This window comes from Oryctolagus cuniculus, chromosome 19, assembly GCF_964237555.1.
Source record: "Oryctolagus cuniculus chromosome 19, mOryCun1.1, whole genome shotgun sequence".
NCBI lineage: Eukaryota > Metazoa > Chordata > Mammalia > Lagomorpha > Leporidae > Oryctolagus > Oryctolagus cuniculus.
In genome coordinates, this window is record NC_091450.1 from 18,330,649 (window position 1) to 18,356,931 (window position 26,283).

At 41.6% G+C, this 26,283-nt stretch overlaps 1 protein-coding gene and 1 pseudogene across 10 annotated transcripts in view; both read right to left on the reverse strand.

Moving 5' to 3' along the window:
* The window catches only part of REXO5 (RNA exonuclease 5), a 72,393-nt gene that overhangs the window by 43,463 nt on the left and 2,647 nt on the right, over positions 1–26,283 (reverse strand). For 8 of the 10 annotated variants that reach the window (XM_070064658.1, XM_070064656.1, XM_070064655.1 and 5 more), the window contains 12 exons: positions 25,281–25,407; positions 24,149–24,245; positions 21,429–21,572; positions 19,080–19,168; positions 17,053–17,168; positions 14,048–14,186; positions 13,853–13,947; positions 12,436–12,538; positions 9,440–9,543; positions 8,496–8,613; positions 4,251–4,355; positions 3,714–3,851 (listed from right to left, as the gene is read on the reverse strand). In XM_070064658.1, coding sequence (XP_069920759.1) covers positions 3,714–3,851; positions 4,251–4,355; positions 8,496–8,613; positions 9,440–9,543; positions 12,436–12,538; positions 13,853–13,947; positions 14,048–14,186; positions 17,053–17,168; positions 19,080–19,168; positions 21,429–21,572; positions 24,149–24,245; positions 25,281–25,346 — 1,314 coding nt within the window. In that variant the 5' untranslated portion in view covers positions 25,347–25,407. The remainder of the gene's footprint in view (positions 1–3,713; positions 3,852–4,250; positions 4,356–8,495; positions 8,614–9,439; positions 9,544–12,435; positions 12,539–13,852; positions 13,948–14,047; positions 14,187–17,052; positions 17,169–19,079; positions 19,169–21,428; positions 21,573–24,148; positions 24,246–25,280; positions 25,408–26,283) is intronic. The other 2 variants (XM_070064654.1, XM_070064657.1) reach the window with 1 other exon arrangement.
* On the reverse strand, positions 1,891–2,059 carry LOC127491501 (U4 spliceosomal RNA; annotated as a pseudogene).

Below are 26,283 nucleotides of genomic sequence, written 5' to 3' on the forward strand. Positions count from 1 at the left end.
ATGATTTCTTGAATACTACACCAAAGGCAGACAACAGAAGAAAAAATAGACAAATTGGACTTCAACCAAATTTAAAAATGTTTGTGTAACCAAGGACACTATTCAACAATGTCAAAAGACAACCCTTTGGGGAGGAAATATTTGCAAATCACAAATCTAAATAAGAGATTGATGTCTAGACTCCATAGAGAATCCTACAATTCAACAACAAAAACAATATGTTTAAAATATGAAAAAGGGAAGACATTTTGTCTAGCAGTTAAGACTGCAGTTTAGAGACCCACATCCCGCATCAGAGTCCCTGGGTTTGATTCCTGCCTCAGGCTCCTGATTCCAACTTCCTGCTAACGCAAACCCCACAAAGCAGTGGTGATGGCTGAAGCAGTTCAAATAATTGTGTACATGTCACCCACCTGAGAGACCCATACGGGGTTCCTGGCTTCAAGTTTTGGCCAGGCCCAGCCGCAGTCATTATAGGCACTTTGGAAGAAAAATAGTAGATGGTAACTCCTTGGTCACTCAAATTAAAAAAAAAAAAAAAAAAAAAAAGGCAACACCTGTGTAGCTATTTCTCTGGTCATTAGGGAAATGCAAATCATGCAAATCAAAACCAAATGAGGGTCGGTGCCGCGGCTCACTAGGCTAATCCTCTGCCTGCAAGCACTGGCACTCCAGGTTCTGTCCCGGTTGCTCCTCTTCCAGGCCAGCTCTCTGCTGTGGCCCGGGAAGGCAGTGGAGGATGGCCCAGGTGCTTGGGCCCTGCATCAGCATGGGAGACCAGGAGGAAGCACCTGGCTCCTGGCTTCAGATCGGCGCAGCACACCGGCCGCAGCGCTGGCAATAGCGGCCATTTGCGGGGTGAACCAACACAAAAAGGAAGACCTTTCTCTCTTTCTCAAAAAAAAAATAAAAAATAAAAATAAAAAAACAACCAAAGGAGATACAACTTCATATCCATCTTAAAAACAGAAAAACCAAGTATCAATGAGGATCAGGAGAAATGAGAACCCTTATTCTTTACTGATGGGAATGTAAAATGGTGTAACCACTATGGGAAACACTTATGGTTCCTCAAAAAAAAATTAACGATTTGATTCATCAATTCCATTTCTGAGTATATAGGCAGGCTAATGGAAAACACCTGTGTTCACAGAAGCATTATTCACAAAATCCACACAGTGGAACAACCTGTGTGTCCACTGACGAATGAGGAGACATACAGAATGATTTATATACACCCACTGGAGTATTATTCAGGAATAATAAAGGATGAGATACTGCAACATGGAAGAACCCTGAAGACATTATGCTAAGGGAAATAAGCCAGACGCACAAGGACAAATATTGTACAACTCCATTTATGTGAAGTATAAAGATGAGGCAAATTCAGACAGAAAGTAAAACAATCATTAATTACAATGGAGTGGAGGAAGGGAGCAATGAGGAGGAGTTATAAAATACAGTGTCAGTTTGGGATGATGAAAAAGTTCTGGAGATGGATGGTAGTGATGGTTGTGCATTATCAATGTACTTTATGCTGCTCAGAAATGGTTAAAAAGGTAAATTTTGTGTTATAAAAAGTTCATGAAAAATGAAGTTAAGACGAAATTATTTGCAATGTTTTTTAAAATTCATGCATCTGTAGAGTCTCCGAAAAGGTCATGGAAGATGTTGTTATGAAAAAAAACAATGCATTTTATATCAATTTTCTTAAATACTCTCATATTTTTTACCCAAAAAAGCCAACAGAAAGACTTATAGGAAGTGGTTACAGTTCTTTCCCACAAATTTCCCATCTCCCAGTCCAGGAACAATCTTTTTATTTATTTTTTTAGTCACTGGAAAGACATTAATAAAACATTTTAGAAAAGCGTATTTTAAAATATCTAGGATCCTCCATTTAGATCATTTTGGAAGTCTTTTATGTTTTTGCTTCATTTTATTTTTTATTTATTAGAGGCAGAGGGACAGAAAGAGAGATACTGATTTACTCTTTAATTAGCAATAATTGCACCTCAGATAAACCTCATTGGCTACGATACTGCCACTGCACAAAGCTCTGATTTACTCTTTAAATATGTACAACAGCCAGGATTAAGCAAGGCTGAAGCCAAGAGCTGGAAACTCCATCTGGGTCTCCCACATGGGTGGCAGCAACCCAAGTCCTTGAGCCATTATGAGGAAGCTGGAGTCAAGAACAGAGTACTCCTAATGGGAATGGCTTAACCACTACACCCCTGCCCACCCGATTCATTTTAATAGTTATTCATGTACAAGTTTAATAGTTGCCTAGTCTCCAAGTTATAAAGCAGGGAAAGGGAAGCTTTCTTCTGCTAGGGGCCATTTGGATATTTATGACATCATCTGCAGGCCATACAAAATTATCAACTTCAAAGTTAGCCTGCTACAGATTTAGTGGATTTCAAGTCCCACCTGTGGTTGCCTTGGCAGGGCCAGGCCAAATGATTTTGCAGGCCATTTAAAGGCTGGATGTTTTTCACCCTTGTTCTCTTGTTCTCTCTCTCTCTCTCTCTTTTTTTTTTTTTTTTTTTTTTTTTTACAGTCAGAGTTAGACAGTGAGAGAGAGAGACAGAGAGAAAGGTCTACCTTTTTCTGTTGGTTCACCCCCTAAATAGCTGCTACAGCCAGCACGCTGCGCCGATCCAAAGCCAGGAGCCAGGTGCTTCCTCCTGGTCTCCCATGTGGGTGCAGGGCCCAAGCACTTGGGCCATCCTCCACTGCCTTCCTGGGCCACAGCAGAGAGCTGGACTGGAAGAGGAGCAACCGGGACTAGAACCTAGGGTGCCGGTGTTGCAGGCAGAGGATTAGCCTAGTGAGCTGCGGCACTGGCCTTCTCCCCTGTTCTAAAGCAACAAAAAATACCTTCCCTATCTCCTTTTCCCCAGACTCCTAGTTCCTTCCTTTGGAAACCTCCATCATATGTCATTGTATATTATTTTTTATATATTCTTTATAGCATTCCTATTCTTACTTCTCATCATAATTGCTTCTTCATCTGTATACAATGTGCTTATAAGATTGTAATGCTTCATATATCAACTATGGTCTTTAACTATTGGTGATATGACCATGAAAATGGAGACTTACTTGTTAAGTCTTTTTGAACAAATATGCCTTTTTAAAACCACACACAAGTATTCTTTTTTAAAAAAGTAAAAATAATTAAACTCTCTAAAAGCTTTTATGAAAATAAAAAACACAATATACAAAACTTACCTAAGAGATACCAACAATAACAAGAGCTCTCCCTTAATCCCCTTCCCATATCGTACTTAGCTAATAGCCTACTTTGCAGTTACAGCCCACTCAAGCCCTAGACCCGTCCCGAGACATGGAAGTTACCACTCTTTTTTAAAGACTGTTTTATCGTTTAAAGCTAGAGTCACAATAAGAAGGTCCATAGGCTATATTCAACCAGCAGACATATTTTCTGGCTTATCTGACATTTCAGAAAACGAGCTAACATGCAAAAGTTGACAGATTCTCAAAAAAAAACAGGAAACCTGGCAATTCTGGATAATGAATATAATTCTCGTGGGTCAACAACTGCTCTCATCAAAGTATATTTCACACTCAAGCTGGTGACAATTAAGCTCACTTCATTATACTTGTTATTTTAATGGCTCTAGAAATGATCTCTATTTCTAATACTATGTAGAAGGTCAAAATCTTGAGTTTTCTGGTCGCCTTACCTGATGAGTTTCAAGAACAAGAGTAATTGACCGGACTGGACCAAAGCTCTTAAACAGCCTTTTCAAAGCCCTGAGATTGCAATTTTTGCTAAACGGCCCAGCATAGACAGTTGACATCTGTGTCCACTTAAGCCTCATCTACAAGGAAAAGAACAATATAGTAAAGAGTTGGATGTGGTAAGAAAATTCATTAGTCAAAACGTGGATAAAACCATCTGAAGAATATTTTAACACATATGTATGCCAAATATATAGAAGGATATTCACTGCAGCATTAGTTATAGTAGCAAAAATTTATAAAGCACAAATGCTATAATAGGTATAGCAAACACTGCAATAGTATGCAGATTTTAGGAACAAGAATAAGATATGTAGTGACATAAGATATATAAGATACACTACTAAATGAAAACTAAAGTTGCAAAGTAGTATGAATAGTCTGATTCCCATCTTTATAAAAATTTGATTTTCTGGATATTAAAATACACACAGAAAAACTCCGGAAAGTTAAAAGTCATTCAAAAGCCATCTACTTACCCTTTTGTTCATCTCTTCAGTGAGCATGGGTGCAAAGGGCTCAAACGAGAACTCAACAATGCTGAAGGGAAACTGGGGGATTTCCACTCTAGCCTGCTCAAGAACCTGCAGAAAACAGCACTGCCTGGTTGAGACAGGAACCTACTACTCTACTGTGGCTGCTAGGGTGAGCCATAATAATATAAAAAATGGTTGTCCTTTTACCCATGTGAAAAAGTAATATGTGGCTGACTGCCAGGTCTGGAGGGAAGTGGTGACACTACAACCTCAAGAAAAGACACAAAATCCATAAAGAAAATAAATAAACCCACATATTACCCTTACCTTCAGTATTACCTAGCAATAGGGATTACTACAACCTTCAAATTACCTCTATATAAAGAATTAAGTTAAATTCCAACAGCACTCTCACTGTTGCACAATACTGCAAGCCTCTGAGTTAGAAACAAAAAACAAGGCAGAAGCTTAACAGATTTGGCGGGGGGTGAAAAACATCAAGCGGCATGGGAAATAGATGAAGCACAAACCAAATCACTCCCAGGGGATCGGGAGGAAGGTCCAACTGAATGCCAAATAATAAGGAGCAGAGGTCACAACTTTGATATTTCCTAACAACAGACTACAGGAGAGACCAGGCAGTCTCAGAAGCAGTACGTCTGGAGAGCAATCAAATGTACAGAGAAAAGGTGGTACCCCTTGGAGACAATGCAGTAGACAGAAAGAAGGAAATAAGGAGGCATGGGGCTGGCGCTGTGGCATAGTGGGTAAAGCTGCCACAGGCAGTGCTGGCATCCCATATGGGCACCGGTTCAGGTCCTGGCAGCTCCTCTTCCGATCTAGCTCTCTGCTACAGCCTGGGAAAGCAGTAGAAGATGGCCCAAGTCTTTGGGCCCCTGAACCCATGTGGGAGACCTGGAAGAAGCTCCTGGATCCTGGCTTCAGATCATCCAAGCTGCAGCCATTGCGGCCATTTAGGGAGTGAACCAGCAGATGGAAGACCTCTCTGCCTCTCCTCTCCCTGTAACTCTAACTCTCAAATAAATAAATAAGTCTTAAAAAAAAAAAAGCAGACAAATTCAGGATCCAACAGAAAGAGAATTAAGACACATGCAGACCTGTGGGGAGCAACCGAGACTAAATTACTGGAACTAGGACTAATTCTATGCATCTGATCTCCCACAATATGGTGCTGAGAGAGAGCAAACAACTTCTACACAGCTGCCTCACCAATTCGACTAATAAGCTGCAGGAGCTGATCCTGCTCCTGATTGGAGGAGAGCAGCATGCTCAGCGCGTGGGGAGAGAACGCCAGGAGAGTTGGGATTGGTGGAAGAGGACTATAAAGGAAGAGAGAGACAACAGGCACCAGGAACATCTGAACAACCCCTGAGAGAGCCGGCCAGCGGTGTGCCACCCCTCCGCGGAGGCGGGGGGGGGGGGTGGCGGCGGCAGCTAACCCGGGAAGGGCCGAGGAAAAGGAACAGCGTAGGGTCCGGTGTCGTTCCTCTGCGAGTGGGGGAGCGACACAGACCCCTCCAAACAATATTATAAACTCCTATCTTCCCCTAACACCACAATATCATTCTCAAAAGAGAAAGCATTTAAAAAAAAAAAAACAGAAGAGCGGCTGGCGCTGTGGCTCACTTGGTTGATCCTTCACCTTCAGCGCCGGCATCCTATATGGGCACCAGTTCTAGTCCTGGTTGCTCCTCTTCCAGTCCAGCTCCCTGCTGTGGCCCGGGAGGGCAGTGGAGGATGGCCCAAGTGCTTGGGCCCCTGCACCGCATGGGAGACCGGGAGGAAGCACCTGGCTCCTGGCTTCAGATCAGCACAATTCCAGCCGTGGTGGTCATTTGGGGGGTGAACCAACGGAAGGAAGACCTTTCTCTCTGTCTCTCTCTCTCTCACTGTCTATAACTCTACCTGTCAAATAAATAAAAAACAGGCCCATGCCGCAGCTCACTAGGCTAATCCTCCACCTGCGGCGCCGGCACCCCGGGTTCTAGTCCCGGTCAGGGCACTGGATTCTGTCCTGGTTGCTCCTCTTCCAGTCCAGCTCTCTGCTGTGGCCCGGGAAGGTAGAGGAGGATGGGCTTGGGCCCTGCATTCAAAGGGGAGACAAGGAGGAAGCACCTGGCTCCTGGCTTCAGATCAGCGCAGCCTGCCAGCCATGGCAGCCATTTGGGGGCGGGGGGTGAACCAACTGAAAAAGGAAGACCTTTCTCTCTGTCTCTCTCTCTCACTGTTTAACTCTGCCTGTCAAAAAATAAATAAGTAAACAAATAAACAAACAAAAAAAACAAAACAGAAGAGATGAAGGACTGAGAAGCTTCAGACACTCATTCTCCCACAGACCCTAACAACAACAACATATGAACTAGAACACCTTTGAGAAAACTCCAGAGACCAACTGAGAAACCAGTGTAAAACCAACAAGGGGGCAGGTGTTTAGTGCAGCAGTTAAGATGCTGCTTGGGATGCCTGCATCCTATACCAGAGTGCCTACCTCAAGTTCTGGCTCCTCAGCTTCTGATCCAAGTTTCTGCTACTGTACACCCTGGGAGGCAGCAAGTGATAGCTCAAATACTTGGATTCTCAAATACTTGGGAGACCCTGGTAGAGTTCTAGGTTCCTGGCTACAACCTGGCCCAGCTCCGGCTGTTGCAGGCATTTGAGGAGTGAACCAGTGGGTGGAATCTATCTGTCTCTGTCTCTCTGCTTTGCAAATAAAGTGAAAACTAAAAATTGTATAGCAAAAAGGGAGGGGAGGCATGCATGCATAATGCAATAAATGGCAATCTCAAAAAACAGAAAGGTTGAGAAACGGTCCCAGATTCAAGTAGAATAAAAAGATATGACAACTAAATGCAATACCTGACCCTAGAATAGACGTTATTCTGAAGGGAAAAGAAATGCTATAAAGGACATTATTTGGTCAACTGAACAAATTGGAATACAGATTAGAGTAGATAAAGGTACTGGATCAATAGTAAATGTACTGAAGTAGGTAGCTACACCATGGTTATATAAGAGAAAAACTTTTTAAAAAATATTTATGTATTTGAAAAGCAGAGTTACAGAGAGATGGGGGTTTGGGGGTGGGGTGGGGGTTGGGGAAAGAGAGACCTTCCATCCACTGGTTTACTCCCCAGATGGTCACAATGGCCAGGGCTGGACCAGGCTGAAGCCAGGAGCTTCATCCAGGTCTCCCACATGGGTGGCAGGAGCCCAAGCACTCAAGCTATCTTCTGCTGCTCTTCCCAAGCCATTAGCAGAAGCAAACTGAAAGTGGAGCAGCCAGGACACGAACCAGTGCCCTTACAGGATGATGATGTCACAGGCAGTGGTTTTACCCCCTTTACACACTGGCCCCAAGAGAAAATATTTTTAACCTCACAAAATACATTCTAAAATACTTAGGGTGAAAAGGCCATGATGTGCTTCATGTATTTTCAAATGGTTCAGAAAAAGTCATACAGGGGGAGAGAAAGGGGGGAAGAAAGAACACGAGAGAGGAGAGAGTACATAACCATAAATGCACACACAATTGTTAACAAAAGGTGAACCTAATAAAACATTGTGCCATTTATGCAAGTTTTCTGTAGTTTGAAATTATTTCCAAGTACAACATTTAAAAAATAATACAGATTGAGCTTGCTTCAATAGTACATATACTAAAAAATTAGAATGATACAGAGATTAGCACAGCCCCTGTGTGTAGCCCTGCACAAGGAAGACATAAAAATTCACAAAGCATTTCCATATTTTTACTATAGGGAATCTCTTATCTTTATATTAATAAAAAAGGAAAATATCATACCTACACATGGAAAAATACAGATCTTCTGTATACAGTAACACACGAATTTCATGTTTTGATGCAACCTCTCTACTTTATACTTACAGCCATGAGAGATAAAATATAAAAAGAAAAAAAATGAAGAAGATATAGCCAGACTCAAAATCAAGATAAACATTTCCGTAAACCAGGGATAGAACAGAAATCCAAAGTGGTATGCAGGGCCAAAGCCACAGGCCTGCTGGGCTCTGGAAGTGAACATTGGCAGCTAACAGTTCTGGTCCTACGGGGCAACTGTGATTTAAAGCGCTCCATACAAGATGTGAGCAGAGGCCAGATTTGCTAACTGTAACCAGGGTTGCTGAAGAAAAAGAACTGAACACTTGTACAGGGTGCATTCCCCTCTGCTCTCAATGCAACCTGCCAAGGTACAGCAAACTACTCACCTGTTTATTTGAAAGGCACTTAATAGTTTTACAGTTTTTAGAAAAAAGATCACTAGCATCTGTGTCCTGGGACAAAAAGAGGAGTTTCTGACCCAATGAGTCCAAGCATTCTATAACACTGTAAAGAAGCAGAAGAGATCAAGGTAAGGACAACAGTTTTTATAACCTGACAGTTATTTCTCTGTACATACTCTATCCAACAAGATAGCCACTGGCTATAGGTAGTTATTTAAATTGAATTAATTATCATTAAAACTTCAGTTCCTCAATTGCCACACTTGTTGTGGCTACCACACTCAACAGCACAAATGTAGAACAATCTCATCATTGCATTAAACCATACTGGGCAGTGTTGCTCTAACAAGGACCCGAAGGGTAAACAAGAAATGTACCCAAAGTGCTCTACCAAAACATAGGCCAGATTCTAAGGATCTGATACTGACACAGTCATTAGGTTCTGCAGCCAAACCTTCCTTCTGAGTCTATTTCTGTTTTTGTGTTTCTGGGAAATATAGCAAAGCTGTAGACTGACTCTTCAAACCAAAATGCTTTATCACATCTCCCAATGCTGCATTGTTCACTGTATTCCAAAGTCTTATTTTCTCATAAAGGATGTCATTTTAGACCAGCTGCTAGATTTAGAAAATTAAAAATTAGATAATATTTCGGGAAGCAGCTGATAATTTTCCCCCATGGTTTTTGTAATGTGACTCATATTTTTAGTAAATATTTCTGAAAAAAACTCCTAAGAAAAAAATTCCCAGGAAAAGTAAGACACCAGATACTCTTATCTGCCTTTGTTCTTGTTTTTAATTTTTTTATTAATATAAAAAGAACAGATTACATACCTTCCACAGGTACAGTTCCAAGAAGATACCCACACTTCCCTCCTTCCATCTCCACCTCCCCCAACTCTGTTCTTGTTTAAAACTAAAAAACATTACCTTGTGTTTGAGTGCTGAATGACTCCTGGTGTATTTCTTGGCTCTTGGCTGGCTGCTTGCAGTTCTTGGTGATGAACAAGTGCATGCAGATTGAGTTCCGCAATCTTGAAGCAAGTAAAGTGGTAAAAATCATCTCATTTCTCGCAAATCATTTAAGGTTAAAAGAAATTTGAAAACCCCATTTTAGTGATGTTCTCTTCTTTAGGTGGTAGCTTTGCCGTTGCCATAGTTCCCAGGCTGCCTTGAAGTTACCAGATGTGTTCTGGCTGCTTAGCCAAGAATGGCAGTGTGTTACCAGCCAGCTACTGATGCTGTTCACATGAATATAGGAAATGGCCCAGTAAGGTTAAGGGAAAAGAAATGGCAATTTTGGCTCATTCTCATTCTCTAGTCACTTAAAATTTACTTCTCTGCCAACATGCTATTTTTAGAAATAATAGAATGGCTTTTACGACAACATCAAAAATGACATATTAGTTTAATATGAAAGCACGTGACGTCTACTGTAGTTGATATATCTTCTTTCATAAAGTAGGAGTGCAACTGAGAATTGTGATACAGAGAGAACATATTTTTAAAAACTATTTGTTATAGATTTATAGAAACAACAGAGTTCCCATATGCCCTACACCCATTTTCACATATTAGTAACAGATTAGTATGATGTATTTGTCACAATTAACGAACCAATAATGATATATCCAATATTAACTGAAATCCATGCTTAATTCAGATTTCCTTAGTTTTTACTCAAATAAAACAATTTTCACTGGAAATGAAAAAATAATAGGTTCTCAAAATGTGGTATGAGGACACTTGAGGGTTCCAGAGGCCTTCCCATGGGGTTCATGAGGTCCTCCCTCCTCCAATTACGTCATACAGCAGAATGAATGCAAAAGCAAGTACAAGGTGGTTGGCAGTATGTCTTAGTGGGTAAAGCTGCCACCTGCAGTACCAGCATTCCATGTGGGCACTGGTTCATGTCCCAGCTGCTCCATTTCCAATCCACTTCCTTTGCTAATGGCCTGGGAAAAGTAGCAGCAGAGGACCCAAGTGCCTGGGCCCCTGCCACCCTGGTGGGAAACCCGGATGAAGCTCCTGGTTCCTGGCTTCAGCCTGGCCCAGCACTGGCCATTGCACCCATCTAGGGAGTGAGCCAGCATTGTCTTCCCCTCTCTCTAACTCTGACTTTCAAAATAAAAAAATCTTTTATAAGATAAAATAAAAGCAGGTACAAAAAGCAATCTGACTTCTATTAAGCTAGAAGTTCATTAAGTACGAAATACATTAAACAATGAAACTCTTCCCACTTTTTTTGAAATTCCTTTTTTCATACAGATAAGTCATTTGTGTTAACATATAGTTTTTGATATTTTAAACAAATATTACAAATACTTTCTCTCATTTCATTTTGAATATGATAAATTTTGATAAAATACCTATATAAGCAAAATTTGAGAACCTATAAAGTAGTAAAAAAAGATTTACTAGCCGGCGCCGCGGATCAATAGGCTAATCCTCCGCCTGCGGCGCCAGCACACCGGGTTCTAGTCCCGGTCGGGGCGCCGGATTCTGTCCCGGTTGCCCCCTTCCAGGCCAGCTCTCTGTTGTGTCCTGGGAGTGCAGTGGAGGATGGCCCAAGTGCTTGGGCCCTGCACCCCATGGGAGACCAGGAGAAGCACCTGGTTCCTGGCTTCAGATCAGCGCAGTGCACCAGCCACAGCAGCCACTGGAGGGTGAACCAACGGTAAAAGGAAGGCCTTTCTCTCTGTCTCTCTCTCACTGTCCACTCTGTCAAAAAAAAAAATAAATAAATAAAAATAAAAGAAAGATTTACTTATTTATTTGAAAGAGAGGGAAAAGGAGAGACTGAGGGACAGAGAGAGAGGAAGATTAACATTGCGATTGATTGATTTCTATCCACTGGTTCACTCCCCAAATGCGCATAATAGCTGGGGCTGGGCCAGGTGGAAGCCAAGATGAGGAAGTCCATCTGGTCCAAGTGCCTATTAACCTGCTTCTGATTCAGCCCCCTGCTAATTTTCTTGGGAAACACCAGACAATGGCTCAAGTACTTGGGTTCCTGCCACTCACATGGAAGACCCAGATGGAGTTCCTGGCTCCAGGGATTCAACTTGGCCCAGCCCCAAATGTTACAGCCATTTGGGGAGTGAACCCCCTGATGAAATATCTTTATCTGTTTCTCTCCCTCTCTCTGTCACTCTTTCACATAAATAACATTTTAGAACAGCATATTCAGTAAGAGCTCAGTGAATGGTGACTATCATATTTACATGTCCAAACAAGATCTTTTTGGAATATCTTTCTTACTACAACAACACAAAACACGATTCTGACTATTGATTATTATTCTATATGGACCACAATTTATAGACTAATGATGAAACATTATATAATGGAATAATCTAACAGGTTAGTATGCATTATAAGAAATTCTGTCAGAAACAAAGATCCCTTAAATGCCTCCCTTATGTGTTCTAATCCATACCCACTAATTATTAAAACAATGGTATGCCTCCCTCCAACTCCAAGAACACAGAAATCCACATAGATTATTTTTTGCTATTAGTATCAGCTGTAATGATCACCACCACTGGCATGGTGTTTAACATATTGAATGAACTATGTTAAGAGCTTTATACACAGTATCTCCTTTATCCTCACCAATATTCTACAGAAGCATGTGTTCCCATTTTACAGATCTAGAAACTGAAATTATCCATAACAATTGCATTAGATTACACAGTGAGACATTGCACAGACTATATTTAAAAACTAGCCCAGTTTCAGACACTATATACTTAGCCACTACATAATGCTATTAATACGTGCCTTAATCACAAATGCAACAAGCTTAGCTTCAATCACACTCCCATTTTTTGAAGAGAAAGGTAAATGAGAGACTGTGTTATGTGGTTTTCTTATCCATCCCCACACATTTGAGAAAGGCAAACATGCTGGTCAAAGATACTAACCTTCTTTGGGCCGTACTTAAGGAAATACTGAGCCAATTCAAGGGTTGTTCTAGCATCTTCTGTAGCATCATGACCAAGCTTGTTTGGGCATTGTATATCCTTCCTGGAAAGTCAAGATACTACTGATACACCTGTGAGCATTTTTAATGACAGATTAAACCACTTCAAATGTTCTGTTTAGGGGCCAGCGTTATGGCGCAGGTTAAGCTGCCTCCTGCAATGCTAGCATCCCATATGGGCACTGATTCAAGTGCCAGCTGCTATGCTTCCAGTCCAGCTCCCTGCTAATGCACCTGGGAAAGCAGTGGAAGATGGCCCAAGTCCTTGGGCCCATACACCATGTAGGAGACCTAGATGAAGTTCCAGGGTCCTGGCTTTGGTCTGGTACAGCCCCAGCCACTGTGGCCATCTGGGGAGTGAACCAGTGGATGAAAGATCTCTCTCTCTGTCTCTCCCTCTCTCTCTATAACTCTGCCTTAAAATAAATCTTTAAATCTTTAAAATAAATCCTCAGTGGAGAATGGAACTGGGAATGGGAGAGGAAGGAGGAAGTGGGTGGGAGTTGGGGTAGGAGGGGAGTATGGTGGGAAGAATCACTATATTCCTAAAGTTGTACTTATGAAATTTGTACTCATTAAATAAAAGGTTTCTTTGGGGAAAAAAAAATGTCTGGTTATATAAATTTAAGCATTCTGATGCATATCACAACAATCAAGATTTCTTAATTCTAGTTAGCTGCCTGACCCTAACATACTATTTGAACAAAAGATTACCCAACAAAAAGTCTCTGGCCCACTCTGCAGTCATCCTCTTGTCTCAGTTCTTAGATGTAACATCTGTTTAACTCACCCTCCAGAAATTTATTATTTATATACAAATGTCTATTTGTATTGAAATCCTTTTATAGTTGCTTTTTTAAAAATATACACATATAGTTAAGTGGCATATACAGATTGAGCTCTGCATCTCCATTTTATTCTCAGCAACACCTTTGGTTTCCATATTAGCACATACAGATCCACCACGTTATTTTCGAATAGCAAAGTGTTCAATGCAAACAACCATAATTTATTTAACCAGTCCTGTAGAATTAATCCTGTTATAATGAACATCTTTGTACACATGTGTTTCTACACAAAAGGATGTATTTCAATACAGGTATCTTATGTTTTGAATCTTTGGTCAACTTTTCTGCCCTTCCCTGAATGGTCTTATCCATCAAGTTCAACAATGAATGTAAATCCTATTACCTATCCCATAATATCATAATTTTATAATAAATGAAAGTAATAATGTTTAAAAACTAAAAGGAAAAGCAAATACCCTAAATTTTGCAATATGCATTAAATTATAGAAACTATACACTTACATATGTGCAATTTATCAGGACAGTATTATAATATGTAAACAAACCTACCCCAAAATAGCTTTGGCTAAGAACTTTAGTTTAAATCTTCTGCCCTGCTCTCTGATATAAAGCAATGATGTATCAATAACATATGGATGTATCATCTGAGGAAGAAAGAGAATAGAATGAGTGTTATCTTATGCTAAAGGCAACAACAAGTAAGCTGGGAGGTACAGTCTAAGGCTTTAGGTATAAGACACTCACTTTCAGTGCTCTGAGATCCAAGTCTAAAGAGTGGCCCACTAATACGGCATCAGGAGGAAGCAGTGCTTTCAACTGCCTCTGTACATCCTTGAGTTTGGTTGTCACTGGGTTAAGAATCTTTTTCGTAATTCCTGAAAACCTTTTAACAACAGAAAGAGAAATAGATATGCTAGGGGGCCGGCACTGTGGCACAGGTTAAGGCCCTGGCCAGTAGTGCCGGCATCCCATATGGGCGCTGCTTTGAGTACCGGCTGCTCCACTTCCAATTCAGCTCCCTGCTAATGCACCTGGGAAAGCAGCAGAGGATGGCCCAAGTGCTTGGGCCCCTGCAACCACGTGGGAGACCCAGAAGAAGCTCCTGGCTCTTGGCTTTGGCCTGACCCACCCTCAGTTGCTGCAACCATTTGGGGGGTGAACCAGCAGATGGAAGACCTCTCTCTCTGTCTCTACCTCTCTGTACTCTACCTTTCAAATAAATAAAATAAATCTTTTTCAAAAAAGAATAGACTTGCCAGGATATTAACAAGTTTTACTCACTGGAAAGTCATTTAAAAAGAGTAAAAGAAAAAAAAGTTTTATCTAATGTATGCTCAGTATCAAAAAGAATGAAAATACAAATAAGCAGAAATTGGGGCCGGTGCTGTGGTACAGCGGGTTAATGCCCTGGCCTGAAGCACCGGCATTCCATATGGGTGCCAGTTCGAGACCTGGCTGCTCCACTTCCGATCCGGCTCTCTGCTATGGCCTAGGAAAGCAGTACAAGATGGCCCAAGTCCTTGGGCCCCTGCACCCATGTGGGAGACCTGGAGGAAGCTCCTGGCTCCTGGTTTCGGATAAGTTCAGCTCCGTCCGTTGCAGCCAATTGGGGAGTGAACCATCGGATGGAAGACTTCTCTCTCTCTCTCTCTCTCTCTGCCTCTTCTCTCTCTGTGTAACTCTTTCAAATAAATCTTTTTAAAAAAATAAGCAGAAATTAAAAATTAGTCATAATCCCACTACCCAGAAATGATCACTTTTCACATCTTAGTAAATATCACTTCATATTTTTTGATACATAAATGAGGGTTCTTCAAAAAGTTCATGGAGGGAGCCAGTGCCATGGCTCACTTGGTTAATCCTCTGCCTGTGGGACCAGCTTCCCATACGGGCGCCAGGTTCTAGTCCCTGTTGCTCCTCTTCCAGTCCAGCTCTCTGCTGTGGCCTGGGAAGGCAGTGGAGGATGGCCCAAGTGCTTGGGCCCCTTCACCTGCATGGGAGACCAGGAGGAAGCACCTGGCTCCTGGCTTCAGATCGGCACAGCACTGGCCATGGTGGCCATTTTGGGGGGGGTGAACCAACGAAAGGAAGACCTTCCTCTGTCTCTCTCACTATCTAACTCTATCTGTCAAATAAATTAAAAAAAAAAAAAAGAAAAAGAAAGAAAAAAATAAAAGTTCATGGAGGGGCCAGCATTGCAGCATAGCAAGTTAAGCCACCACCTACAACATAAGCATCCCATATGGGTGGCAGTTCGAGACCCGGCTGCTCCACTTCCAATCCAACTCTCTGTTAACGCATCTGAGAAAGCAGCAGAAGATGGCCCAAGTGCTTGAGCTCCTGCACCCATGTGGGAGACCTAAAAGAAGTTCCAGGCTCCTGGCCAGCGCCACAGCTCAATAGGCTAATCCTCTGCCTGTGGCGCCGGCACACCGGGTTCTAATTCCGGTCGGGGCGCCGGATTCTGTCCCGGTTACCCCTCTTCCAGGCCAGCTCTCTGCTATGGCCTGGGAGTGCAGCGGAGGATGGCCCAACTGCTCCTGCCATCGGATCAGCGCAGTGTGCTGGTCGCAGTGCGCCCGCGGCGGTAGCCACTGGAGGGTGAACCAACGGCAAAAGGAAGACCTTTCTCTTTATCTCTCTCACTGTTCACTCTGCCTGTCAAAAAAAAAAGAAGTTCCAGGCTCCTGGCTTAATTAGCCTGGCACAGCCCCACCATTGTGGCCATTTGGGGAGTGAACCAGAGGATCTCTCTCTCTCTTCCTCTCTCTGTAACTACCTTTCAAATAAATAAAAAATCTTTTTTAAAAGTTCATGGAAAATGGAATTTAAAATTGTTTTTTGTTGCAAAAAATTTGAAATCGATACATAGATATTAATTCATGTATATATTTCATTTTTATAAAAATGAAATAATGCATGTGCTGCTTTAAAACATGATGTCACTTGGTATGTATCTTGAACAAGTTTTCGTATCAATAAATCTCTCAGAACATCCTTTCAAATTGTTGGAGTATTCCATTTTACAGATATAACATTTTAATTAATCCCCTACCATCAGACATTTATATTCCCATATTTTTGCAGTACCATGAGAAAAAAGCTTGTGCACACGGACCTGTTCTTTACATACTATCAAGTCATCAAGTCTGTTAACACAATAGTCTTCATCACTAACATGGCTGCTTTGCCTATGGATGCACCTTCAATGGATGGAAATAATACTGTTTCACAATCTCATTCTCTGCCCAATCACTCTGTGCAAATCCTGAAATTACATGATAATCTTTGGAATAACAGACCAAAACTCTGGGCTTCAAATTTCTATTATGGAAAAAATCAGTTTTGTTTTGGTTTTCGAGGTCAAAGCAGATTAAACTCTAAGATCATTTAACTGCCAAATGATAATTTACAGATTTTCAGCTGAGGTCTTAACAGAAAGCAAGGCTCCCTCCAGCTGTTTAGCAGTTGCTAGAAAATGATTACAATTGGGAGATTCTAGGACAAGGAAGATAATAGTGTGCAGACTTAACATCTCAAGAGGACTAGAAAACCAGAGCGCACACATTATACTCTGACAATATGTAATTTCAGTATTAAAATATACTGATATGTTGCCCTAGTCTGTTCTTTGATAATATATAAATAGATAAAACCTACATAAACGGATGCTCTCATCATCTCTGTTAAATCTTACTCCATTCTAATGTGACAGTTCTAGGAAGAGCTGGAGGTGAAGTGAAAAATACCTGGTGAGATAGTCCAGAATTTTGTTGTCTGGTTTGACCAGTTCATCCATAAGACAGGCGCCTCCTTCAGCAACCAGTGAGACCCGTGTTAGTTCTCTCCCCTTGGAAGTGAGGCACTGTAAGATCAGGAGGAAGTCAGGATGCTGAAGTGTGAAAGATACTGATTCCTCTCATTACCCACATCACAGCGATTGCCACTACCCTCATCTACCCACTAGAGTCCTGCAGGAATGGCACGGACTTTTACTTGCTATAAGATCCAGTATGAATTCAATTACTGGAAAGGATTTTCTCAAGATAAAGGGAAATAATATTAATCATAGCTGTATCTATCACTTATGAAGTATGTACTATATCCAGTAGTATGCCTAGCACTACTAATAAGTGATTTTTATTAAACATACTATTATCATCCAGTGCTGCACTAAGCATTTTATAGTGACCACTTAATCATCATCTTATGAGGTAGCTTTATTATTATTACAGAGGGACATGATGATGTTAAGAGGTTAGGGGACTTGTCTAGGGTGATATGATTCGGCAATGCCAGGATACATACCCTGACATGGGAGACTCCAAAACTTTTAGCTTTTAGCTTCCTCATTAAAAATTAAGAAACATTTCCTGAGGAATGAGAGGGGAGGGGATGCATTGTTTTTTTTAAGATTTATTTATTTATTTGAAAGGCAGACAGAGAGACACCCAGAGAGAGCAAGATCTTCCATCCACTGGTTCACTCCCCAAATGGCCGAAATGGCTAGAGCTGGGATGACCCAAAACGAGGATCCAGGAGCTTCTTTTGGGTCTCCCACTTGGGTGCAGGGGCCCAAGCACTTGGGCCATCTTCCACTGCTTTCCCAGGCCATTAGCAGGGAGCTTGATTGGAAGTGGAGCATCTGGGATTCAAACCAGCACTGATATGGGATGCCAGTGCTGTAGGTGGCAGCTTTACTCATTACGCTACAGTGCCAATCCCAAAGGGATGAACTGTTTTTGAAAGGAAATTTACTAAAATGAAGCCAAGTAAAACATAATGAGAGCTGGCATAGTAGTCCAGCAGATTAAGCCACCACCTGTGACACCAGCATCCCATACAAGTGCCAATATGAATCTCACTGTTCCACTTCCAATCCAGCTCTCTGCTAATGTGCCTGGGAAAGCAGAAGACAGCTGGAGTGCTTAGGCCCCTGCTACCCATGTGGGAGATCCAAATAAAGTTCTGGGATCCTGGCTCCTCTTAGTCTATCTGTCCCACCCTCTAACTCTGCCTTTCAAATAAATAAAGAAAATTTTTAAATATACCCACTTTAAAAAATATACAAGGGGTACTTATTCAAGGAAATCCCACTTATGATATTCAATGTGTAAAACTAAGCCAAACCAATGGCAATTAAGATAGAATCTTCATAGTAACAATAAAACACTTGTTCAAAAGACAGAAGGAGAAAACTAGTAATGAGCATTCAAGTAAATATAGCAACTAGTTAGACAACACATATTTATTCCTTTTCTGTGTTGTTGTTTTTTAAAGATTTATTTATTTATTTGAAAGGCAGAGTTAGAGAGAGAGAGGAGAGGCACAGAAAGAAAAATCTTCCAAAAGCTGGTTCACCCTTCCAAATGTCTGCCATGGCCAGGGCTAGGCCAGGCCAAAGGCAGGAGCCAGGAACTTCATCTGAATCTCCTACACGGGCAGCAGGGGCCCAAGCACTTGGACTATCTGCTGCTGCTATCCCAGGGACATCAGCAGAGAGATGGTCAGAGTGGAGCAGCTGAGAATCCAAATGATGCTTATATGAGACTCAGCTGCAGGTGGTGTCTTAACTGATATTCCATAAGGCCAGTCCCAGAAAAATAAATCCAAGTTTTCTAAAATGCCCAGTAAAAAGGGCTACTTTCAGCTACTTAAACTATTTCTTGTTCCTGGAACTGAATACATTGGTTCACTGATGCATTACATTCAAGAAACTATCCTACTCTAGACTCCATTTTGCAACACCCCGTTGAAAATTAAAAATAACACTTACCATCTCACAGTCAAGACCAAAGAGAGGACTATTCTCTGTTACAGAACCATCACATTTGGTAGGTACAAAATTTTCACAGTCAGGAAAACCTAGAAGGAAAGGAATAAAATATTTCTCTTTTGAACAAGAAATAGTAAATATCACTCTTAGATTCATCCAAGAAAATACCATATTAGCTAGGCAGTTTGTGTATGTAAAACACTTGAAATACAGAAACTAAATAAAAGGCAACCTGTCTTCCAGTTTTACTCCATCTACTCATTTTCATACATATTTTGAGAAAAATAATAAAAGCTATTGTTATAGGGGATCCTGGGCCTAGAATTGCTAGCAGTTATCAAGCAACAATTTTTCATTCTTAGAGGAGAATATGACTAAATTATAGCTAAACCCAAAGTTACTGGACTCTCCATGTAGGCAGGAAGAGGATGAATAAAGTACGCAAATGACTACATGTGGCATCTTTCTTTCTAAATAAATCAGGAAAAAACAGAAATGAGATCCTACCAAAGTAGAGTTCTCAAAAGATTACATAGTAAGCAGAAAGTTTACGTAACGTTCACCATGTATGTCCCTCCACCCAAGTCCATTCTTGAGATTTCTATGAAATCCGCATTGAGAGTTGCCTGCATTTTCTGTAATCATCGCATAAAAATTACCTACAGAGGCTCAACAATAAGCTTATGGTATGCCCTCCATTGTGGACCCAAGATAATAAATAAGTACATTTAGTTCAGAGACACAAAAGCATTTGAATAATTGGAAGATTTCTACTTTCAGGCAGAGGCTAAAGCAATACAGGTAATATCTGGGTCTTGTTTGACAAGAAACAAAGGGACATATGAAAACTGTTAATCGGGCCGGCGCCGCAGCTCACTAGGCTAATCCTCTGCCTGCAGCACCGGCACCCCGGGTTCTAGTCCCGGTTGGGGCGCCGGATTCTGTCCTGGTTGCTCCTCTTCCAGTCCAGCTCTCTGCTGTGGCCCAGGAGGGCAGTGGAGGATGGCCCAGGTGCTTAGGCCCTGCACCTGCATGGGAGACCAGGAGAAGCACCTGGCTCCTGGCTTCGGATCAGCACGGTACGCCGGCCACAGCAGCCATTGGGGGTTGAACCAATGGAAAAGGAAGACCTTTCCGTCTGTCTGTCTCTCTCACTTTCCACTTGCCTGTCAAAAAAAACTGTTAGTCGGGGCCAGCACCATGGCTCACTTGGTTAATCCTCCACCTGTGGCACCGGCACCCTGGATTCTAGTCCCGGTTGCTCCTCTTCCAGTCCAGCTCTCTGCTGTGGCCCGGGAGGGCAGTGGAGGAAGGCCCAAGTGCTTGGGCCCTGCACCCGCATGGGAGACTAGGAGGAAGCACCTGGCTCCTGGCTTCAGATCAGTGCAGCGCCAGCCATAGAAGCCATTTGGGGAGTGAACCAACAGAAGGAAGACCTTTCTCTCTCTCTCACTGTCTGTAATTCTTCCTATCAAATAAATAAATAAAATCTTTAAAAAAATTTAAAAAAATAAAACTGTTATCAGTTTCCATCTCCAGTACTCTGAAATCGCCACTTAATTAGAAGATCAAATTATTAGTTATCCCAGAAAAGAAATGAAACCTTGTCCCAGGTTTGGGACACACTATACTTGCTACCACCTTTACCTATATCATTATTGGAAATAACAAAAAAATTAACATCTTCAAAATATTCACTGTAGAAGTGTTAAAACGTTAAAGACATGTTGCCTTGTTTTAATTCTCTAAGAAGGACTGAAATAAAATTGAACGAAAAAAAGGGGCCATCACTGTAGCGTAGCAGGTTAAGCATCTGCCTGTGGCACTGGCAACACATATGGGCACTGGTTCAGGTCCCAGCTGCTCCACTTCTGATCCAGTTCCCTGCCTTGGAAAGCAGTAGAAGATAGCCCAAGTGCTTGGGTCCCTTGCACCCACGTGGGAGACCCCAAAGAAGCTTCTGGCTCCTGGCTTTTGGCTACAGCCATTGCAGCCATTTGGGGATGAACCAGCAGATGAAAGACCTCTCTATCTCTCCCCATCTCGGTCTGTAACTATGCCTCTCAAGTAAATAAATAAATCTTTTTAAAGAATTTAATGAAAAGGAATAAATTATCACTGAATATTTCAATGGTATTTAATGTTCTATTCGTGTACTACCTAAAATCTTCACTTTACCGATCATGGTACATATGCCACACTTTGGGAAACACTGCATTTAAATTATTTCCTCATTAATGGAAGATGGAAAATGCAAGAAAGCAACCAGAAAAATGAACTTTCAACAGTAGAAATTAAACTGTAAGATATTCTTACATTGGTAGCAAATCATATTAAGTTTAAACCAACCTTGTAATGGAAAGCTGAATGTTTTCATTTCTTCCTTTGTCAGAAGGCATCTGATCAAGCTCACTTTCTTAAGACCGTATTTTCGAACGATAGGGTCATTCTGCAGGTTGATGCTGGCTTTTGAAATGGCAGAAGGTAAAGATTCTGGAACAAGAACAATTACATATATTTAGAATGTGTGTTTAATAACTTCAGAGGACAGGTCTCCTAGCCTTGGGTAGGCTAAGCAGAATAAAGATCAAAAGATGTATAAAACTTGACCCCAACTGTTAAGGGGCTTTCAATCTAATGCAGTAATAAGCACACAAAGAGAAAATAAACCCCAAGGGAGGAAGGGGGAAGAATGTATCTCAGGTTGGAGTGGTCAGAAACAGTTCAAGAAAAAAAGTGAGCTGTGAAGAAAAGGCAGATTCACATAGTTGGTTTATTAGATCTGCTCAGTACAGTGCCTGCCATTACCAGCAGTCCATTCTAGTTAAATCAACTCTACTTTCAGGCATCCACCCAAGAACCCCAAGCAGTACCATGTTCTTTTAACTGAGGGTGGAGGCAAATGCTGGTTGGCATATGAGTGGGCATCACTGATTGAATAAGGGTGTAGAACTAGTTCAAGGGAGCCTCAACTATAGACTGACCAATGACTTGGTATTTCTTGCCAAGACATGCTCAAAGGCGACAAGGGTAATTAAGCTGATCAGACTGCTTCTACAATTTTAACTAGAAAATATAAAGAATTGACCAGTTAGAATCCACATGCATCACATCAACAATATTGTCAGCACTAACAAGACTCTCCTTGCCTAAGGTGGCTTGAACGAGCATCTGATCTTTGCAGCCAAAAGATCCAAAGTATTATGAGTAGAAGCTGGCATTCCATATGTACAAAGCAAACTTGGTTTAATAAGATCAGTAAAGAAGAAAAAAGATCTATATAAGAGAGGCAAGGATAAAACAGAAGTGAACCCGGTTGCCCTCTTCCAGGCCAGCTCTCTGCTGTGGCCAGCGAGTGCAGTGGAGGAATGCCCAAGTGCTTGGGCCCTGCACCCCATGGGAGACCAGGAGAAGCACCTGGCTCCTGCCTTCGGATCAGCACGGTACGCCGGCCACAGCGCGCCGGCAGCGGCGGCCATTGGAGGGTGAACCAACGGCAAAGGAAGACCTTTCTCTCTGTCTCTCTCTCTCACTGTCCACTCTGCCTGTCAAAAATAAAATAAAATAAAATAAAACAGAGGTGAAAGAGAAAGATAAAATAGACCATTATGTATGCTTGGTTCAAGAGTTTGAACTTTAGTCTATCACAAAATACATAACAGGGAACATTATGAGAAAGGAAGTGACATAAACAAATCATTTGAGGAAGATAAGCCTCAAAAATTTGTGGAAGTAGAAACTACAAAGGCTTTGAAGTAATTCTGGTTTAAGATAATGGAAGCAGGGCCAGTGCTGTGGCACAGTGGGTTAACGCCCTGGCTTGAAGCACCAGCATCCCATATGGGCACTGGTTCAAGACTCCGCTGCTCCACTTCTGATCCAGCTCTCTGCTATGGCCTGGGAAAGCAGTGGAAGAAGGCACAGGTCCTTGGGCCCCTGCACCCTCATGGAAGACCCAGAGGAGGTTCCTGGCTCCTGGCTTCGGATGGGCACAGCCAACCAGGGAGTGAACCATCAGATAGAAGATCTCTCTCTCTCTCTCTTTCTCTCTGCCTCTCTGCTCTCTGTGTAACTCTTTCATATAAATGAATAAATCTAATGGAAGCAATGGCGGAAACGCAATATATGAAAGAAATTTTACGTAAGAAAAATGAGCAGAGCATGGCAACTAGCTAATTCAATCAACAGAGGCTAGCATCGTGGCATAGTGGGTAAAGTGCCAGTTGTGATGCCAGTATCAAACATGGGCGCATTTATGTCCCGGCTACTTCACTTCCAATCCAGCTCCCTGCTCAGCCATGAGGGAGACCAGATGAAGCTCCTGGCTTTGGCCTGGAGCCGCAGATCAGGTCATCTAGGAAGGAGATGGCACAATGAAAGGTAGAAAACTAGAAGCCAGATGTGCTGATAGAAGATTATAGCAATAACAGTTCTGAAAGTGATGGAAGGAAATGACTGATTACTCTCATGTTCCCAATGTGTAACTATTCAATTATTTAATTATATATGAATTCTGTTAAGTTCTATTCTATTTCATTACTCACTCTCTCCAGCCTTTACTACTCAAAAAAAACACAGGTTAGCTATTAATTTGCTTATAGGATACAACCTACAGCTTGAAAAACAGTTATCATGAATATACATATACACACACACACACATATAATCTTTTAGCTGGCTACCATCTAGAACTCCCTGTTCCTTTCTGTGAATTAGTAGCTGTCCTTTACATTAGTTAGGAATTGACTTCTCATCTGTAAGTGCAAAGTTCCAGTGACAGTTCAGAAATTACTCACAGTAATTCCAAGGGTCCAATGTCAGTGATATTCAGGTATTCTTAGCTACCTAACCAGATGGTTTCTGAGGCATAAACTCTATGGCTGTGGTTCTTGCTGTCTAATGTCTCGGGTAGCTGTACATTTTTTCCTCAACAAATTTGCTTCTCAAGTTAATTAGAACTCAGTTCTGTTGCTTGCTAACAATATACTCGACTGGTAAACCTATTTACAGCTATAACCACAACACCTTTTTAGAATGAACATATTATCAACCCAGAACCATAGTCATACCTTCCAGTGTCTTGGGTAGATCTCCAGTGGGTTCTTTCTTTTTCAGTCCAATGATATCAGCTAGAAAATTAGATGATGGAGGTGGCAAGCGGAATTTCTGAAAACACATTAACAGGTCTTTACAAAAATGCTTGCAAGCAGTTAAAATACAAGGATGTGAAAGGCATGGACTTCTATCCAAGTGCAATAAGAGGTCAAGACTTTGTTTGCAATGTAAAATGTTTCCTTAATACATAAAAGTGACAAGGTAAACGCAGTCATATTTACCACCATCACCCAAAATTTTCTTTACTTCTCTGATTATACATTGTAAAAAGGACAAGCATTATAGAAAAGTACAACTTAGACAAGGAAAATTGCTTATGTTTTTCAAAGAACTCCCATACCTAGTATTTTATTGGACAGCATGCCAGATAGTCAACAGGACAAAGCTGAGAGCTCTAGCCTCAGGCTCACCTGGTTTAAATTCCAACTTCATCACTTACTAGATACCTTGGGCAAATTATTCAGTTTGTTATGGATAAAATGGTAACAAAAGAAAGTATCTCTTACAGGACTGTTGTGATAAAGATAAAGCACACAGAGCCCTAAGTGTTCAATAAATGGCAGCAAAAAAGAAAAGGAAGACTTAGAGAAATCAAATTAGAGCTCATCAACTCAAATGCTTTGAAGGGGTAAAAGGATAAAAACAACCGATAGTGATGGAAGAGGCTATGGAAATATGGAGAGCACAAATTTCTAAAGATAGTGGCTACTGTTTAGCTCTAGATACAGTTCTAAGGATGCCTCATCTTATGAAATTTTTTTAAAGAGAGGAAAAACAAATTGCATTTAAATCTTACAATTTTGAGAAATACCATAGTCTAAATAGTCTAACTAAAATTGGACACTACCAATCCAGGAGCTATAGATAACCTGGGAATAAATGTTTTTCCCTAATTAATAACAATAACAACAATCAGAGACAAATCTAATCTCAACAGGAGGTCTCTGAATCTTAGTCCTTTTTCCCTTCCAAACCCCATATTACTTGTTTAGGCAGGTTGCCAATTAGCATGGCCCCAGACACATACATTACTCTCAAGATCGAAGAACTTGATTCAGTCCCTAAAACACAGTTTTCTTGACTTACATGTCTGAACGCCTTTCGGAGAAATCGCAACTCCAAATAGAACCTGTAAAAGTGTAGCTGACTCATTCCCTGAAGAACAAAAACCACCACATTTTTCAGGCGGTTTTGGTGAAAAAGCTGGCACCATCTATTGAAAAACCAAATCAACACAGTTAACAGTGATGTCCTCAAGTCAGTTTATAGGCGTACAAGAGAAGTGTGGGGCACAAAGGTAGTAAGTGACAGCTAATGGAACTCATCATCCCTTACTGACTGCCTGGAACTAGAAGGCACGTATTACTGCATAAAATTCAATTAAAGAGGGATGGCGCCATGGCTCACTTGGTTAATCCTCCACCTGCGGCGCTGGCATCCCATATGGGCACCAGGTTCTAGTCCCAGTTGCTCCTCTTCCAGTCCAGCTCGCTGCTGTGGCCCGGGAGTGCAGTGGAGGATGACCCAAGTGCTTGGGCCCTGCATCTGCATGGGAGACCAGGAAGAAGCACCTGGCTCCTGGCTTCGGATGGGCGCAGCACCAGCCATTGCAGCCATTTGGGTAGTAAACCAACGGAAGGAAGACCTTTCTCTCTGTCTCTCTCGCTGTCTATAACTCTACCTGTCAAATAATAATAATAAAAAATTCAATTAAAGATCTCTTGAGCTAAATATTTGTTGCACTAAAATCAAGTAAAATACCAATTGAAGTATAATGCATTTAAATCCATTGTTCAATTAAGTTTTTAAAAAAATTTTTTTTATTTACTTGAAAGGCAAAGTGAGAGAGAGAGGGACAGAGAACCTTCTATTTTCTGGTTCACTCTCAAATGGCCTCAATGGCCAGGGCTGGTCCAGGTGGAAGCTAGGAGCCTAGAACTCCATTCAGGTCTCTGTCATGGGCGGCAGGAGCTTAAGGCCATTCACTTCTTTCCCAGGCACATTAGCAAGGAGCTGGATCGTAAGTGGAGCAACCAGGACACAAGCTGTGCTCCAGTATGGAATGCTGCTGTTGCAGGCAGCAGCTTAG